General features: G+C 35.3%; 2 protein-coding genes and 2 non-coding genes across 4 annotated transcripts; all 4 read left to right on the top strand.

Moving 5' to 3' along the window:
• Positions 1–4,055: 4,055 nt before the first annotated feature.
• On the top strand, positions 4,056–8,231 carry LOC121758174 (wax ester synthase/diacylglycerol acyltransferase 3-like). The gene is made up of 5 exons (XM_042153607.1): positions 4,056–4,308; positions 4,638–5,201; positions 7,071–7,424; positions 7,636–7,773; positions 7,863–8,231. Exons 1-5 carry the CDS (start codon positions 4,126–4,128, stop codon positions 8,004–8,006), a joined length of 1,383 nt encoding a protein of 460 aa, XP_042009541.1. The 5' UTR covers positions 4,056–4,125; the 3' UTR covers positions 8,007–8,231.
• Positions 8,232–9,134: 903 nt separating this feature from the next.
• LOC121757997 (wax ester synthase/diacylglycerol acyltransferase 3-like) lies at positions 9,135–12,119 on the top strand. The gene is made up of 5 exons (XM_042153441.1): positions 9,135–9,376; positions 9,886–10,449; positions 11,085–11,438; positions 11,598–11,735; positions 11,848–12,119. Exons 1-5 carry the CDS (start codon positions 9,194–9,196, stop codon positions 11,989–11,991), a joined length of 1,383 nt encoding a protein of 460 aa, XP_042009375.1. The 5' UTR covers positions 9,135–9,193; the 3' UTR covers positions 11,992–12,119.
• Positions 12,120–13,625: 1,506 nt separating this feature from the next.
• On the top strand, positions 13,626–13,721 carry LOC121759795. Its single transcript, XR_006041739.1, has one exon. It is a non-coding gene; the product is annotated as a small nucleolar RNA R32/R81/Z41 (small nucleolar RNA).
• A 65-nt stretch (positions 13,722–13,786) lies between these two features.
• LOC121759793 lies at positions 13,787–13,887 on the top strand. The gene has a single exon (XR_006041738.1). It is a non-coding gene; the product is annotated as a small nucleolar RNA snoR31/Z110/Z27 (small nucleolar RNA).
• Positions 13,888–15,683: the final 1,796 nt, after the last annotated feature.

Genomic DNA, 15,683 nt, shown 5'->3' with positions numbered 1-15,683 from the left:
CGTTGAACAAGCGGTTTTGGTTTCGCATTTCGTTGAACCTGAACCAGACCGTGTGAACCGCCGCGCCGGTTTCGGTTTATGAACCGGTGGTTAACCGCTGGTCCGGTTCGGTTTGTGCATGCCTACATGCTGCCGACGATGCCCACGAGAGGAGCCCCCTGCATCGGTGGTCGTGCCCTCAACCTCTTGTGAGGCGTTGCCTGACCCGCCCTCACTAGACGAGTATTGGCCACCCGTCGTGTGCTTCGTGCGTTTCGAGCTCGAGCCCTTGCTGGACTGGACACCACCGGCCCACCTTTCAACGTCTTTGACCGCCTCCCAAACATCGACATGTTTGAATTCTTTGTCGTTGTCGTAAAAAAAGTCTCACATAGCCGCTCTCATAATGTCGGCTCCACTGGCTCCGCTTTGGTATTAAGCCACTTCATTCTTGTAGATGTCGCAAAATTTTTTGACATCTCTGTCGACTAGGTCAAAATGACTGCGGAGCATCTTCATGGTGCGGCGGCGGGACCGAGACGGCTTGTTCTCGTTGTAGGTGTCGGTGACCTTTTCCCAAAAATACTTGCGGGTTTGTTGATTCCCGACGATGGGATCGTACGAGACGCTGACCCAAGCATTGAATAGAGTCATCGTATCCTTGCGGCTGTATGGATGACTGCCTATATCCTCCTCCTCCTCGGCCGCCTCCTCCTTTTCCTCCACGGCGTCGAATGCGCGACCCCTGGAGCTTCCACCGCCTCGTCCTCCTTCCGGATTGGGTTCATCCGGAAAATACTCCCTGATTTGGGATAATCCATGCGATTGCTCATACCTCGGGACGGAGGGACGAGAGTATGCATCCACATTAAAATAGGGTGGTTGGTACGACGCCGGCGTCGACGAACCTTGGGTGCCTGGCGTCGACGAACCGGAACGGGCAGCACCCAAGACATTGTACATGCCTTCCTAGTCGCCAAACGTGTTCAAGTCATATCCGCCAGAGCCGCCCTCGTTTCCGTCATCGGGCATTTTGAGATGAAAATTAGAGAGGTGAGACGAAAATTGGAGAGGAAAGAGAGATGATTTGAGAAGAATAGATGTGTGTTTGTGTGTATAATGAGGATGAAAGAAGAGTATTTATAGAGTAAAAAAATAAAAATAAAAAATTAAAAAATACCGTTGAATGGTAAAAAACGGTAACATTACCGTTATAAATTTTTTTAAATAAATATCGAATTTTAAAAAAATGATTTATTACGTTAGCGTGACGATGCCCACTCGCGGGCCGGCGAGTGGGCGTCACGCCTAGCGCCAGCGCGCACCACGTGGCACTGGCGCGTGGCGAGCTGTCCCTCCAACCGTCCCTCACACCCGCCGAGACGAGACCGAGACGTATCCCTGCAACGCCGTCTCGTATCTCCGAGACGAGATAGAGACAACAACGAGACGCGTTGCAGATGCCCTTAGAGCATCTCCAATGCCGGCGTCAAAATCGCGACGCCGATTTTTCGCCGACGCCGAACCATTGGAACCGGCGTCGGCGAAATCGGCGTCAAAATCGGCGTGGCCATGCCGATTCGCGCGATGACGCCGGTTCCGACGCCGATCCTCATGGCGCCATTGTGGGTCCCGGATCGGCGTCAAACCGGCGTCAGATTTTATTTTTTTTTATTTTTTTCTTTTGAAAACACTATATATACGCGCTTTGAACGTCATTTTCGAAGATGAAGGTGTACAACTGACTGATTGGGCCAACGACGATAATGAGGCCGGTCCAAGCCACGGCGTCGCCACCGCCAACGTACGAGGTGGGGTACCTCACGATGAAGAAGCCCTCCTCCAAGCACATGCCGACATGCGTCAGACGGAGGCTCATATTCGACTCCAAAAGGATTTAGTTGAAGAGTTGTGGGCGCGGAGGATTGCAAGGCGTTAGTTTTTATGTAAATTTATGTAATTTTTTTAAATGTAATTTTTTTAAATGTATTTTTTTTAAATTATTGTACTTTTTGAAATTTTAATAGTATTATTCAATTTAAATGTATTTGTCTCGTAAATTACATTCCGTATGTTGATACGAGTGTAAATTAAATTATATAATTGTTATTAGTGATGTGGATAGGTAGTGTGAAGGCTATGTGAGGGCTATTTGATGTCCAGTTGATGTGGCAAGCTGATGTGGCAGGAGAATTGTAGTGCTGATGATGTGGCAGTGTGAAGGCTATGTGAAGGCTATTTGACGTCCAGTCTTACTGGAGATGCTCTTATGATCAAATCGAAGTAGTTGGATGTCTAAATCAAGAAAGTTATCACCATAAATAGCTCAAAGTCTAGATCGAGCCACCTTCCATTGGACAGAGTGTTTTTGCGAGCCAATTAAATGTCTATTTGATTGAATTGGAAGCACTCACCCTACGAAGTGCGGTCAAATTTCGATCTAAGTCAGATAAGATTTGAAAACAAATATTAAATCACGAAGTTTCAATTTTTCGCAGTTATCTCGTCTCGTACGTGTGCAAAACGACATTGTTTTGAACTATGTATTTTTTCTTTGCTATTCCTTTCTTTCACGAAACGACGTTATTTGAGTTTACCAAAAGACATTGTCTTGGACATGACTACAAGAGTAAGAATATTGTGAAAAAATTGAAACTTCATAATTTTATACATTTTCAAATTTTTTGGACCGACAAGAATTTTATCAAATTTTGTGAATTAAATATTCCAGCCTTTTCTTTTCATTTCTCCATAAAAGTTCCATTAATTGCTAGCCTTTTCACATACTCCATATTTATATTGACCAAGTTTCTTTGTATGTGTGAACAATTGGAATTTAATTTAGCCATTCTAACAACATAAATTCGAGAAGGCATGAAAATTAATATTGTAACACAAACCCTACTTAAAATATATATGCATGTATAATTAGTCCCTTTAATTTGATATAAATATATCTAATTTTTAATCAAATACAAAAAATAGTTTAATTAATTCCTTACAAATTGAATATTGCCGCCTCTACTTTTAGATGAACAAAAGCATGAAAATATGGTCTTCTAGTTCACATGGCAAACATTTATAAGTAGTTCATGAACAGCAATGATCATTATGGTAATTAGTTGAGGAACAATAAAAATACTTACAGATATATACTGTCGCACAAAACATGTGTAACATGCATGGCTATCTTAATATAACATTATTATACATTATCATTGCCAAAATATAATACAACATTACATTATCATGTATTAATTATTATCGCCAAAATATATCCATAATTCCATCACACAAATTTCAATTCTCGAGAACTGAGGATTAGCGCAACTTATGTTTCGTGTTACTTGTGGTTACCAGATCCCTCTTTGATTGCCTCGTTTGGAGTTGTGATGTATTCGTTAATTTTTGTCAATTGTTAGCTTTTGTGTTGCTATATTGGAATATAGCCACTACGTTTGGTGGGCTCAACTCATCAGTTCCTGCCTTTGAGCATATTTACATTTATCGAATAATTTGTAACGTGATTATATATATATATCGATCACAGTTAGTCATTATTAAGCATCTTCACAATCATCGTGAAGATTTATCACAAGGTGTAAACAAAAGCCACATGCCCATATATACGATTAACAACCACATTATAAAAGTCATAAATTGCATATTAATAAATAACTCCCTCCGTCCCGGCCAAAATGACACATTTCTTGGCCGGCACGAGATTTTAGGAGTTATTGGTTAATGTGTTTAATTGGAGAGAGAAAATGTGGGTGTAAGTATTAAAATAGAGAAAGAAAGAAAGATGAATATTTTAATTGGAGTACGAAAAAGTGGTTGAGTGTATTAATTGGAGAGAGAAAGTTTCTAAAAAATAAAATGTGTTATCTTAGTTGGGACAGACTAAAAAAGAAAACATGTCATCTTAAGCGGGACGGAACAGAGGGAGTACTACATTATAAAAGTAATAGCAATAAATTTCATATTATTTAATTACTATTCGATGTTACTATATGTGTATATATATCCATCCATTTCCACCACTCGAGTTCATCTGCAACATTTATCATTCCATATATAGTTGACATATATATCACACATTTATCTTTAGTGTGTGTGTGAGAGAGAGAGAGAGAGTTGCATATCATGGAGAATGAAGAAGAAGGTTTGGAGCCAATGAGCCCAAGTGCTCAATACTTGAAGAGCTCTGCTTTATCACTCACAATATGTGGAGTTTTCGAAATCGTAGATGAAATTGATGATTCAGTGTCTCTGTCTCTCCTCAAAGACGTTTTCTTGCCTATAAACCCTCGTTTCTCCTCGATTATGGTACATTACTATTTCCCTAGCTACACATTTTATTTTTCTAAAATGTAACATACAATTAGGGATGCATGGTTGAACCAGAACCATCGATTCGGCCTCCAACTGGATCGTTGGTTGCAATGTTCAACATTTTTGGAATCGTGACTTTGACCAAAAATCGGGAATTTTTAAGATCCTGTAAAAAAAATCTCATGAAAATCGCCGATTTTGAACTAAAACTGCCATTTCCTTTGTTGGGCTGGCTGCAATTCTAATTTTTTAAAATCGGAATCGGCGGTTTTTTTTTTATAACTTTTTTAGTAACACACAACTACGATAATTTAATTGATTAGGTTACTACCAAAAAAAGGGTAAAGAAATGGAAAAAGGTGGAGGTGAAACTAGAAGACCACGTAGTCACCCCGACATTTCCTAGTGGAATGTCAGTGGACTACTACGACGAATGTTTCAACGAATATCTGTCGAAAATAGCGACGGAAGAACTCCCACTGCACCGGCCGCTCTGGGAAGTCCACATAGTCAAATACCCTACCAAGAACGCGGCGGGAAACGTGATCTTCAAGCTCCACCACTCGTTAGGCGACGGCTACTCCTTGATGGGAGCCCTCCTCTCGTGCCTCGAGCGTGCGGACGATCCGTCCGTGCCGCTGACGTTTCCGTCAGCGGGCACCAGAATCCGTCGTAAAAGCTTTTTGCGACGGATTCCTAGGTTTTTTACTGGGCTCGTTTACACGGCCCAGGATTTTGGGTGGAGCCTTTTTAAGAGCACCTTGATTAAGGACGATAATTCGCCGATTCGATCGGGTGTTGATGGGGTGGAATTCCGACCGATCGCGACGACTACGACGACGATTTCAATTGATCAACTCAAGCAAATCAAGAGCAAGCTCAATGTGGTAAGAATTTCTAGAATTTATTAGGTATATATATATATATATATAATATATCTATTTCTTACTGTTGGAATTATTAACTTATTATTATGTCCCACTCAAAAAAAACTTATAATGTCCCACTCATTTAATTTGCCTCTTAACTGTAGACACGTTCCATATAGTATTAGTTATGTGGATGTTGCAAAAACACATCACCCACACATATATTGGAATTTGTAAGTAATTCAAAAAATAAATATAAGTAATTCAGATTAAATAATCCAATTCTCAAAACATTTTTTTAAAATAAAAAGAAGCGATATTTTTTTTGAAAATAACTAGCTAATTAAAACGTTACAATTTTCAGAAAATGATCATTTGATTTATATTATAGCTATATATATATATATATACATATATTCTTCACAGGCTACATTTAATATTAACGTGTGTGTCTATATATCATATATACCTAACGTCATTAATTGTCTCTTTTCCCCAAAAAGATAGGAGATCTATTGAAATGTTACTATGCAATATATTTTAGCTTTTTTTCACAAACAACAAGGAAATTTAATTCGTTCCACTCATTTTTAAAACATATAAAAAAGTAACTAAATACGAAATATTCTTTGATGTCTGAGTTTATCCTAAATAATTATAGTATAATTTTTTTGTAAGCCATATTTCAATGTTTTAATGATTTCGATAATGAAATCTAATTCTAGATTTGAATTAATTCAACTACAACATTTATCCTATTTATTGGAGATAAAATCACCAACCTCCGTTAATGCTTTCTTCATTTGGTATAGAGGTTGAAATCCACCAATTGACGTTAGTCATTTCTTTGGCTGAATCTTCTAATTAATTTTATCCACTCTTTAACCTCAAGCCTTTAGTAATTCTTTTGATTGATAAAGAATCATTAAACTTTTATCAATATTTATACGTGTATCGTGAATATATAAATATGAGTGGCTTGATTCTTAATACGCCAGTGATTACTGTATCACTTTTTTGGCATGCACTTTCTGTTATATACAAATGCAGCCATACAACGGTACGGTAGAAATAGAAACTGATTACAAAATATCCACTTTCTATTAACTATAATTAATCGTCACATTTACATCAATTAAAACATATCCACTCATATTTATACTATTACTTTAATTACACGTACATGTATCAATATACATGTATTCATTACTTTAATACTCCCTCCGTTCCATGTTACACGCACTTTTCATTTTAGGCCGTCAATTTGGGATTGATTTTTTAGTGTAATTAAATTAGAATTTTAAGTATAATAAGACACCACTTAATAGATGAGCTCTTAATTTAATCTAACATATGTATACATGTATAGTTTGTGACGAGCCGAAATGGAAGAGTGCAAGTAACATGAGACAGATGGAGTATATACATGTATACATATTTTGAGTCCTTTCATATACATACACATATATTATAATGAACCCTTTCGTATATATAACTAATAAATAAGAGGTGAGAGGAGAGGGTTATCAATGCACCCGATTCTAATTCTTTAATTGAAATCGACCCATCACGGTATCGTCTTTTAATATTAGAATCCCCAACATTTAATATGAACTTAATCTTTAATATTAAACCAATAGATACATAGGTCACATAACAATATAAATATTCTTACATTTTTATTTTAGATATTTACATAACAATGATTTGGATTTAGGGTTAGTGAAGATAAGTATCACAAAGTCATTTGTTATTAAATTAATAATCAAATAACTTATTAGCCTTTTTTCACATGTACTTACTAAAATCACGTTACTTTCTATTGCAACTAATCCTTTTATTACAATTTTTTCACTAATTTCATCTTATTTTTTTTAACATCGACAGACTATTAATGATGTCGTTACTGGTGTGATAATGATGGGGACTCGACTATACATGCAAAAAGTAGATGAAGAATCAATTAAATCTAAGACAACAGCCTTAGTGTTACTCAACACTAGGGCTATTGGAGGCTACAAATCAATCGATGAGATGATCAAACCTAAGTCGGATTCACCGTGGGGCAACCGGTTCGCCTTCTTACAAGTTCCTATGCCTAAATTGACTCGAGACGAGTTTCTGGACCCGCTCGGTTTTGTTAAGAAAGCTCACCGAATCATCAAGAGACAGAAGAACTCTGCTGCGGTTTACCTAACTGGGCAACTTCTTCGTTTTATTACAATGGTCAAAGGTCATGAGGTATGAATTAAATTTTAATGCTTTGGGGAAACACTTTTATTTTGTCTATATAATAATTTTATTATTATTTCTGTTATGAACTGATTCGCTAGTCATTTCTATGACTCGAACATATTCTTCTCGACTCTAATATCCCACATCAGTCATATAGGAAAACTAGGAAAAATAATACGCAAATTAAGAAAATGAGGTTTAATAGTACATGTAACAGGCAACGGCTCGACATATCCACGCAACACTAAAGAACACGAGCATGGCGATTTCAAATTTGGTCGGGCCTGTAGAACAAGTGGCGTTGGCCAATCACACTTCTAAGGGATTGTACTTCGTCGTTGCAGGGCCACCTCAGGTACAGATCTAGAAATGTCTTACCAAATGAGTTTGGTTTCGAACGTGCACATGGCTTTATAAATAAAGTATTGATTCAATTGGGTGCAGAGTCTATCGATAACCATGGTTAGCTACATGGGAAAGTTGAGGATTGCATTAACTGCTGAGAAAGGATTCATTGACCAAAACAAATTGAAGTCATGTATTGAATATGCCTTGGAGGTTATCAACAAAGCTGCCCTTGAAGCTTAGACTACAATTATCTATTCATACATACATGAATACATATGTGTTATATTGTTTTATTTGGTATACATTGGAAATTTGGGGACAAAATGGGATATGATTCAATGTAATTCTTCTTTGCAAATGATATATGGAGTAACTATTTCATACAATTTTTTTGGAATGGGAATTTATAGTCCCTTATTTTTGTGATTGAAATGGCCAATGTTTGTAACTCTGAATTATGAACTATTTTCAGCCATGCTGCAATTGAAACGACATCGTATTTGCATATGTATAGGGTGCAATTAATTCATCAACCTCAATTTAATGTATAACTATCTCATCTCCCAAAAATAATCATGTTATTCTTTTGGATTTGTCTAGCAGAATTAATTTCTTTGTATTTGTGATAAGTTTCTATTCTCTAATAAGACATGTCTCATTTTTCTTACAAATAATACTCTCATAACTTTTTTCTTTTTATTTTCTTTTAAATTAATAATTTTGTACTAAACTTAACTTGTGTCGTCCAATACCAAAATTATTATTTATGGACGGTGTTAATTACTATATCATCTAATTTAAAAAGAGAAAATTTACATAGATTTATAAAGAGAAAAATCATAACTTTTTTAAGAATATATAATTAGGTTAAAATAGTTAATTAGAATGATATTTAACTCGCTAATTAATCTAGTCATAACAACTATTGACCGTTAATTTTTTATGAAATTGTTAATTACGAACAAAAACAAAATTGTTTAGAATCAGAAACTAACACGTACATTTATTGTGGATTCAGACGTGAGTATTGAGTATTTATTTAGACTTAGAACCGAATTCTTTGCAATGGATGGTTCTAATTCCGGAAAAAGAGTCAATAGTCATATATATCAATCACAATTAGCCATAATTGAACATCTTGACAATATCATCGACTACAAAATTACAAGGTATAAACGAAGCCACATGCCCATATACATGCCATAATTTCATTCAAAGGTGTGTACATTTCTTTCCATTGTAATTAACAACTGTTACAAAGTCATAGCAATAAATTGCACATCAATTATTATTTAATTGACGTTCTATAAATGTATATATATCCATCATCTACACAATTCGAGGTTATCTGCTACATTTAGCATACCATATATAAATCATATATACTTATCTTAAGTGTGTGTGTGTCAGAGAAATAGAGAGAGATTATGAAGGGTGAAGAAGAAGGTTTGGAGCCTATGAGTCCAAGTGCTCAATACTTGAAGAGCTCTGCTTTATCACTCACAATATGTGGAGTTTTGGAAAGTGAAAATGAAATTGATGATTCAATGACTATGTCTCTCCTCAAAGATGTTTTCTTGCCAATAAATCCTCGTTTCTCATCGATTATGGTATGTTACTATTATCCTAATTACCCAAATAGTTTTTTAATGTAAAAAGTTATACTCTTTTCATTTATTTGTTGACTCTGAATGGAGGAATAGTAGGGTTTGCACCATTGACCATTCTGTTACATATACATATAGGGGGATGCCCAGTTGAACCAGAATTTGGTTCAACTGGTCCCACCTTTCAGATGCTATATCTGAACATGCATAATGGCCTGGTTCCACAATTTTGGGAACCGTAATCGGTGTTTAACCACGCTTTAGCCAAAAATCGGGAAAAATATTGGGACAAAACTTTGGGGAAAAACTATCGGAAATCAGTGATTTTGAATCGAAACTATCGTTTCCTTTGTCGGACTGATTACTATTCTAAATTTTTATAACTCAAATCACGGTTCTTGAATTAGAAACATTTATAAATACAAGAGGTCACATCATTTGATGTCCCCCTATCAATGGGCTCTAGGAATTTTATTTGTTAACACAACTAATGAACTATGATAATTGATTAGGTTACCAACAAGAAAGGGCAAAGGAAATGGAAAAGGGTCGAGGTGAATCTCGAAGAGCATGCCATAGTCCCAACTTTCCCTAGTGGCATGTCGGTGGACTACTACGACGAATGTTTCAACGAATATTTGTCGAAAATAGCGACGGAACAACTCCCTCTACAACGGCCGCTCTGGGAAATTCACATAGTCAAATACCCTACCAAGAATGCAGCGGGAAACGCGATCTTCAAACTCCACCACTCGTTAGGAGACGGCTACTCCTTGATGGGAGCCCTCCTCTCGTGCCTCCAACGTGCAGACGACCCGTCAGTGCCACTGACCTTTCCGTCTGCAGGTACCAGAATCCGTCGCAAAAACTTTTTGCAACGGATTCCTAGGTTTTTTACTAGCCTCGTCCACACGGCTCACGACTTTGGGTGGAGCCTATTCAAGAGCACCTTGATTAAGGACGATAAATCGCCAATTAGATCGGGTGTTGACGGTGTGGAATTCCGGCCGATCGTGACGACTACGACGACGTTTTATATTGATCAGCTAAAGCAAATCAAGAGCAAGCTCAATGTGGTAAGAATTTCTAGATATCATTTCTTAATGTTTGACTTATTATAAACTTAGTGTCCCACTTATTTAAATTAAGTAGACACGTTTCATCAATTGGTTATGGATGTTAGGATACGTCAATTTGTACAATTTATTAGTTTCAAATATTCTTAAAACATTTTTTTAAAAATCCGCCATAATTTTTGGAAAGAGAGATCTAATTAAGACGTTTCTATTTTAAGAAAAAGGAAAAGATTTCTAGCAACATCCCATGGTACATTTAATTTTAACGTGTGAGACTATATATGAGATATACGTAACGACATTAATGACCTCTTTTCCCCAAAAGATAAAATCCCTATTGAAATATTATTACTAAGCAAGTATAGTACATACATTATATTTAATTCCTTTTTACGCTACATATCGATTCTCATCACCATTACATATGATTAAAATTATAAAATGTAAATGTAAATAAATATTTAATATTTTATAGGGTTGAATTTATGGTAAATAGTTATACTAGAAATCTTGTTTTATGTGATATGTACATAATAATGAATTTGAATTTACTGTACGTAGTCGAAGATGGCCACTTAATCCTTTTATTTCAATTTTTTCTCTAATTAATATCTTAATTTTTTGAACAATTGTAGACTATAAATGATGTCATAACCGGTGTGATAATATTGGGGACTCGACTATATATGCAAAAAGCAGATGAAGAATCAATTAAATCAAAGACAACAGCCTTAGTCTTGCTCAACACTAGGGCTATTGGAGGCTACAAATCAGTTGATGAGATGATCAAACCTAATTCAGATTCGCCGTGGGGCAACCGGTTTGCCTTCTTACAAGTTCCGCTGCCTAAATTGACTCGAGACGAGCTTCTCAACCCGCTCGGTTTTGTTAAGAAAGCTCACCGGATAATCAAGAGACAGAAGAACTCTGCCGCGGTTTACCTAACTGGACAACTTCTTCGTTTTATTACAATGGTCAAAGGTCACGAGGTACGAATTAAATCTAAATGTTTTTGGATAGTGCGTTTGCTTTTGGATAACACGTTTGTTTTTGTCGATATATTAAGAAAATGAGATTTAGTAATATTCTAACTCGTCCACACTTTCTATATTTGTGTCATGTCATGTCGTGTCGTGTCTATGTAACAGGCAACTGCTCGACATATCCACGGAACATTAAAGAACACGAGCATGGCGATTTCGAATTTGGTTGGGCCCGTCGAACAAATGGCCTTGGCCAATAACCTTTGTAAAGGACTGTACTTCGTCGTTGCAGGGCCACCTCAGGTACATATCAGAACCCCCTAACCCCTTGACATATTAATTGAAGGAAAAACGTCTTACCAAATAAATTTGGTTCCACATTTATAATACAAATTATTGATTTATTTGGGTGCAGAGTTTATCTGTGACAATGATAAGCTACGTGGGAAGGTTGAGAATCGCATTGACAGTTGAGAAAGGATTCATTGACCAAAATAAATTGAAGTCATGTATCGAATATGCGTTTGAGGTTATCTACAAAGCTGCCCTTAAAGCTTAGACTACAATTATCTATACATACATACTTGAAGGGTTCACGTTGTAATAATAACTAATTTCAATATATAATGCATAATTTTTTTAATTTTGTATATTAAAACTATCAATACAGGTACATAATTTTGTTAACTGTCTTGTGTTATATACTTATATCTTTGTATTGATATTTTAATTTACATATTGTGTTGATAAAATGATGTCTTTTATTGATAATTTTTTATACAAAATTAAAGTTCGCATTTTATATTAGAAATTAGTTATTATTTGATCACAATTACATACTCCCTCCGTTTTTTAAAAATAACAACTATTTTCATTTTGGGTCGTTTCTTAAAAATAGAAACTATAGAATCTTTCTATTTTAGGATATGGACCCCACAATCCAATAACTTTACTTTCACTACTTTTTCTCTTCATCTCTCTTACTTTATTCATTTTTCTTTTCTTCTTTCTTACTTTACCAATTTTTCTCACTTTATTAATTGTGCATTAAAATCAATGCCGTTTCAAATGTTTCTATTTTTTAAATACTTAGGGAGTCCTTGAATACATATATATGTGTTATGTTATTTGACTTATGTACATTTGAAAATTGGGGAAAGTGGGATTGTTATAGTAAATAATTGTTGTTACTAAATATTACTGCTTGTAACTCTTTGAATATTTATGTAAGATTCGAAAGTATAATGGCTGGGAACTTAGGCCATTCTTTTTTTAATTGAAATTGCCAATGTTTGTAGTCACCCAAAACTTATTGAACAATTGAAGGGCTGAGATAAATCATGCTCCATCCATTCTAACAAAAATAGACTAATTTTACTATTTTGGATAGTTTTTTAAAATTAGACAAAGTTTAAATATGAAAAAATTTTCAATAAATAATAATCATACACATCATTTATAATGTGGACCTCACAATCCACCAACACTCATTCCACTACTTTTTTTCCTCTCCCTCTCTTACGTTTTCTCATTTTTCTCTTACTTTATCAATTGCACAGTACAATCCATATCATTTTCAAGTTTGTCAATTTTTTGGGACGGAGAGAATAATTTTCTTCATCTTCATAATTTCTAACTAGTTAATCATTTTGTCGGATACGAACACGACAAGACTGGTGACATTCATGCGACTTCTTGGGGTGTATGAAAATTGTAAACTGAATATTAAAATTACTTCCTCCGTCCCACAATAATTGTCACTCTTGGTGTTGGCATGAGTTTTAAGGAATGTAAAGAAAAGTTGATTGGAAAAGTTAGTGGAATGTTTGAACCTCTTTTTTATTGGTTTAATAATAAAATGTGAGTGCAGTAGGTTAGTGGAATGTGTGACCCTACTTATCATTTATGGTAAAAATGAAGTGTGACAATTATTGTGGGACATATCAAAATGAAAAAAAAAAAGTGACAATTATTGTGAGACGGAGGGAATATAAAAATGAGCTTAGCAAGTGGGCTTTGGATTGGGCTTTTGAAAATCGAATTGTAAAACATACTAGGCCTAAACCGGCCCATTAGGTCTTCAAATGTTCCTATATAAACACATTCTTCAACCATTCATTTTCATTCACCTCAGCTCTCTCCCATCTCTGTATCTCTATGTTTTTGGATTCAATTTGATTTGGTTTGTGTGTAGGATGAAAATGATGAGTAGAATTGACGTGTGATGGTGAATTCCACTTGATCGATTTAATGTATTTCTCACTTCGCTACGTTCTTTCTGATTCGTCCTTTCAATTTTTCTTTCTCGATTAAATTTTTTCTATTTTTTTATTTATTGATAATTGATTGATAATCGGATGAGAAGATGATGAGACATGAATAATCTTAGGACACCTTCTGACGCAGACCGACAATGCTGTGTATGAGAAAAGATTCTTCGTTTCTGATTCATCCATTTTACTTTTTATACGTTAATTTTTATTCTATTCGTTTTAGTTGAAATTTTTAGATTTTTACCCTTTTTGGTAACCCAAAATTTTCTTTTTATGATTTGTAAATGATTTATTCAAAATGACATTAATTGTACCTATAAATGGAAAAGGTTGATTCTAGATGCCAATATATCTATAAATAGAAAGAGAGAAGGACTAGAATGATTAATTTCATGATTAATTTATTTTTTAAATTTCACCATGTTCCGAAATTAAAACTAATATAGATAAAGAAAATACGAGTACTGTTAATAATCACTTTTGTACTTTTATTTTGATGTTCATCGTCATTTGGCTTTGGCGACTAGTAAAAATGATACAATCAAAAATATTTTATGATAAAAAAAATTCAATATTGTTTTGGTGAGAAAGAAATATAACCTAATAATGAAATTAATCCGGAGCATAATAGGCTGAATGATTAATAGTAAAATGGGTAATTAAAATGAGTGCGCTTTTATGATCAGTTTGTGTAGTGATTTGGGCTTCTATCTTAAAGATCCAAATAAGACAATATCACAGAACTTTAAATTTCTATACTTATTTCTTTGTAAAATTGTGAATGTAAAGCTGTAAAATTAAAAAGTACCAATTGCGTGTAATTTTGGAACTATTTTTGTAATTTTTCCGGAATTCAATCACAGTAATAAATCAAGGAAAAAAAATAAGCTTGGGTTGCAATAAATAGAGACATACAAAGAGAAAGAATAGGATGAATTTGAGACATTTCTTTCACAACCCTAGTCAAAGGAACAATCTAGCAAGGGGTGTTCGGTTTGTAAGATTGTATACCGGATTAAATTAGTAGTGTGCTTGGTTCATGATATTTAGTTCCCCAATTCAATTCTAGATGGATAATCATGGGATAATTAGTCATACCTAACTCTCTATGACTAAAATAATCTCACAACTCAATCATAGATTATATCTTGGTATTATTTTATCTAGGAAACCGAACACCACCTAAGTATCCTATTCCCTCCGTCCTATGATAGATGTCACATTTTATTTTTTAGTTTGTTCTACAAAAAGATGTCACATTTCCTTTTTTGGAAAAAGTTTCATCTCACATTAATATAAATATATTATTTTATCTTTCCACTTAACACACAAATATTGTCAATTGTTATGAGGGCCCTAACATCTTCTATTCATCATCAAACACAAAATTTGGTAAACCTAAGAGCATCCGCAGCGGTGGCGGTTGGCGCCACCGCCGTCCGTGCCAGCGGCAAGGCGAAGAACCGCCGCCGCTGCAACCGCGCCGATGGCACGGCGCTGCTCGATGTATCGAGCACGTCCGTGCCAGCGGACGCACACGTGTCACTCTCCCATTCGCCAACGGCATAGCCGTTGGTTTCAAACAATTTTTTATTTTTTTTAAAAAAAAATCGGTTTTTATTAAAAAAACCGATAAAAAAAAAAAATTTCACTTCCCCAAAAAATTATATCCGTTTATAACCGTTTTTCCCCACTTTTTAATTTTTTTTTTATTTTTTTTACCCCAAAAATACACACTTTCATCTATAAATACCCCCAATTTCACTCCAAAAAATTCACACTTTCACTACACAATTCTCATCATCATTCTCTCATCTCCATTCTCATCTTCAATCTCTCATATCCATTTTCATCTTCCTCTCACACCCTACAACACCACTATGTCCGGTAACGACGACAACCCAAGCGGCTCTCACGGTTGGAACCCCGAATGGTTCGGTTCGCAACCGTTTCCTAGTCCGGAAACGGAATATTCGGC

Source organism: Salvia splendens, chromosome 12 (assembly GCF_004379255.2).
Source record: "Salvia splendens isolate huo1 chromosome 12, SspV2, whole genome shotgun sequence".
NCBI lineage: Eukaryota > Viridiplantae > Streptophyta > Magnoliopsida > Lamiales > Lamiaceae > Salvia > Salvia splendens.
Note: the sequence above shows the minus strand (reverse complement) of the source record. Positions and strands in the feature narration are given on the sequence as shown.

Bases quoted from the DNA above. Each gene is read 5' to 3' on its own strand.
- LOC121758174 (XM_042153607.1), top strand. From the start codon at position 4,126: ATGGAGAATGAAGAAGAAGGTTTGGAGCCAATGAGCCCAAGTGCTCAA. The intron at 4,309-4,637 runs GTACATTACTAT...TTAATTGATTAG, and splicing joins CTCGTTTCTCCTCGATTATG to GTTACTACCAAAAAAAGGGT. The intron at 7,774-7,862 runs GTACAGATCTAG...AATTGGGTGCAG, and splicing joins TCGTTGCAGGGCCACCTCAG to AGTCTATCGATAACCATGGT.
- LOC121757997 (XM_042153441.1), top strand. From the start codon at position 9,194: ATGAAGGGTGAAGAAGAAGGTTTGGAGCCTATGAGTCCAAGTGCTCAA. The intron at 9,377-9,885 runs GTATGTTACTAT...ATAATTGATTAG, and splicing joins CTCGTTTCTCATCGATTATG to GTTACCAACAAGAAAGGGCA. The intron at 10,450-11,084 runs GTAAGAATTTCT...GAACAATTGTAG, and splicing joins TCAAGAGCAAGCTCAATGTG to ACTATAAATGATGTCATAAC.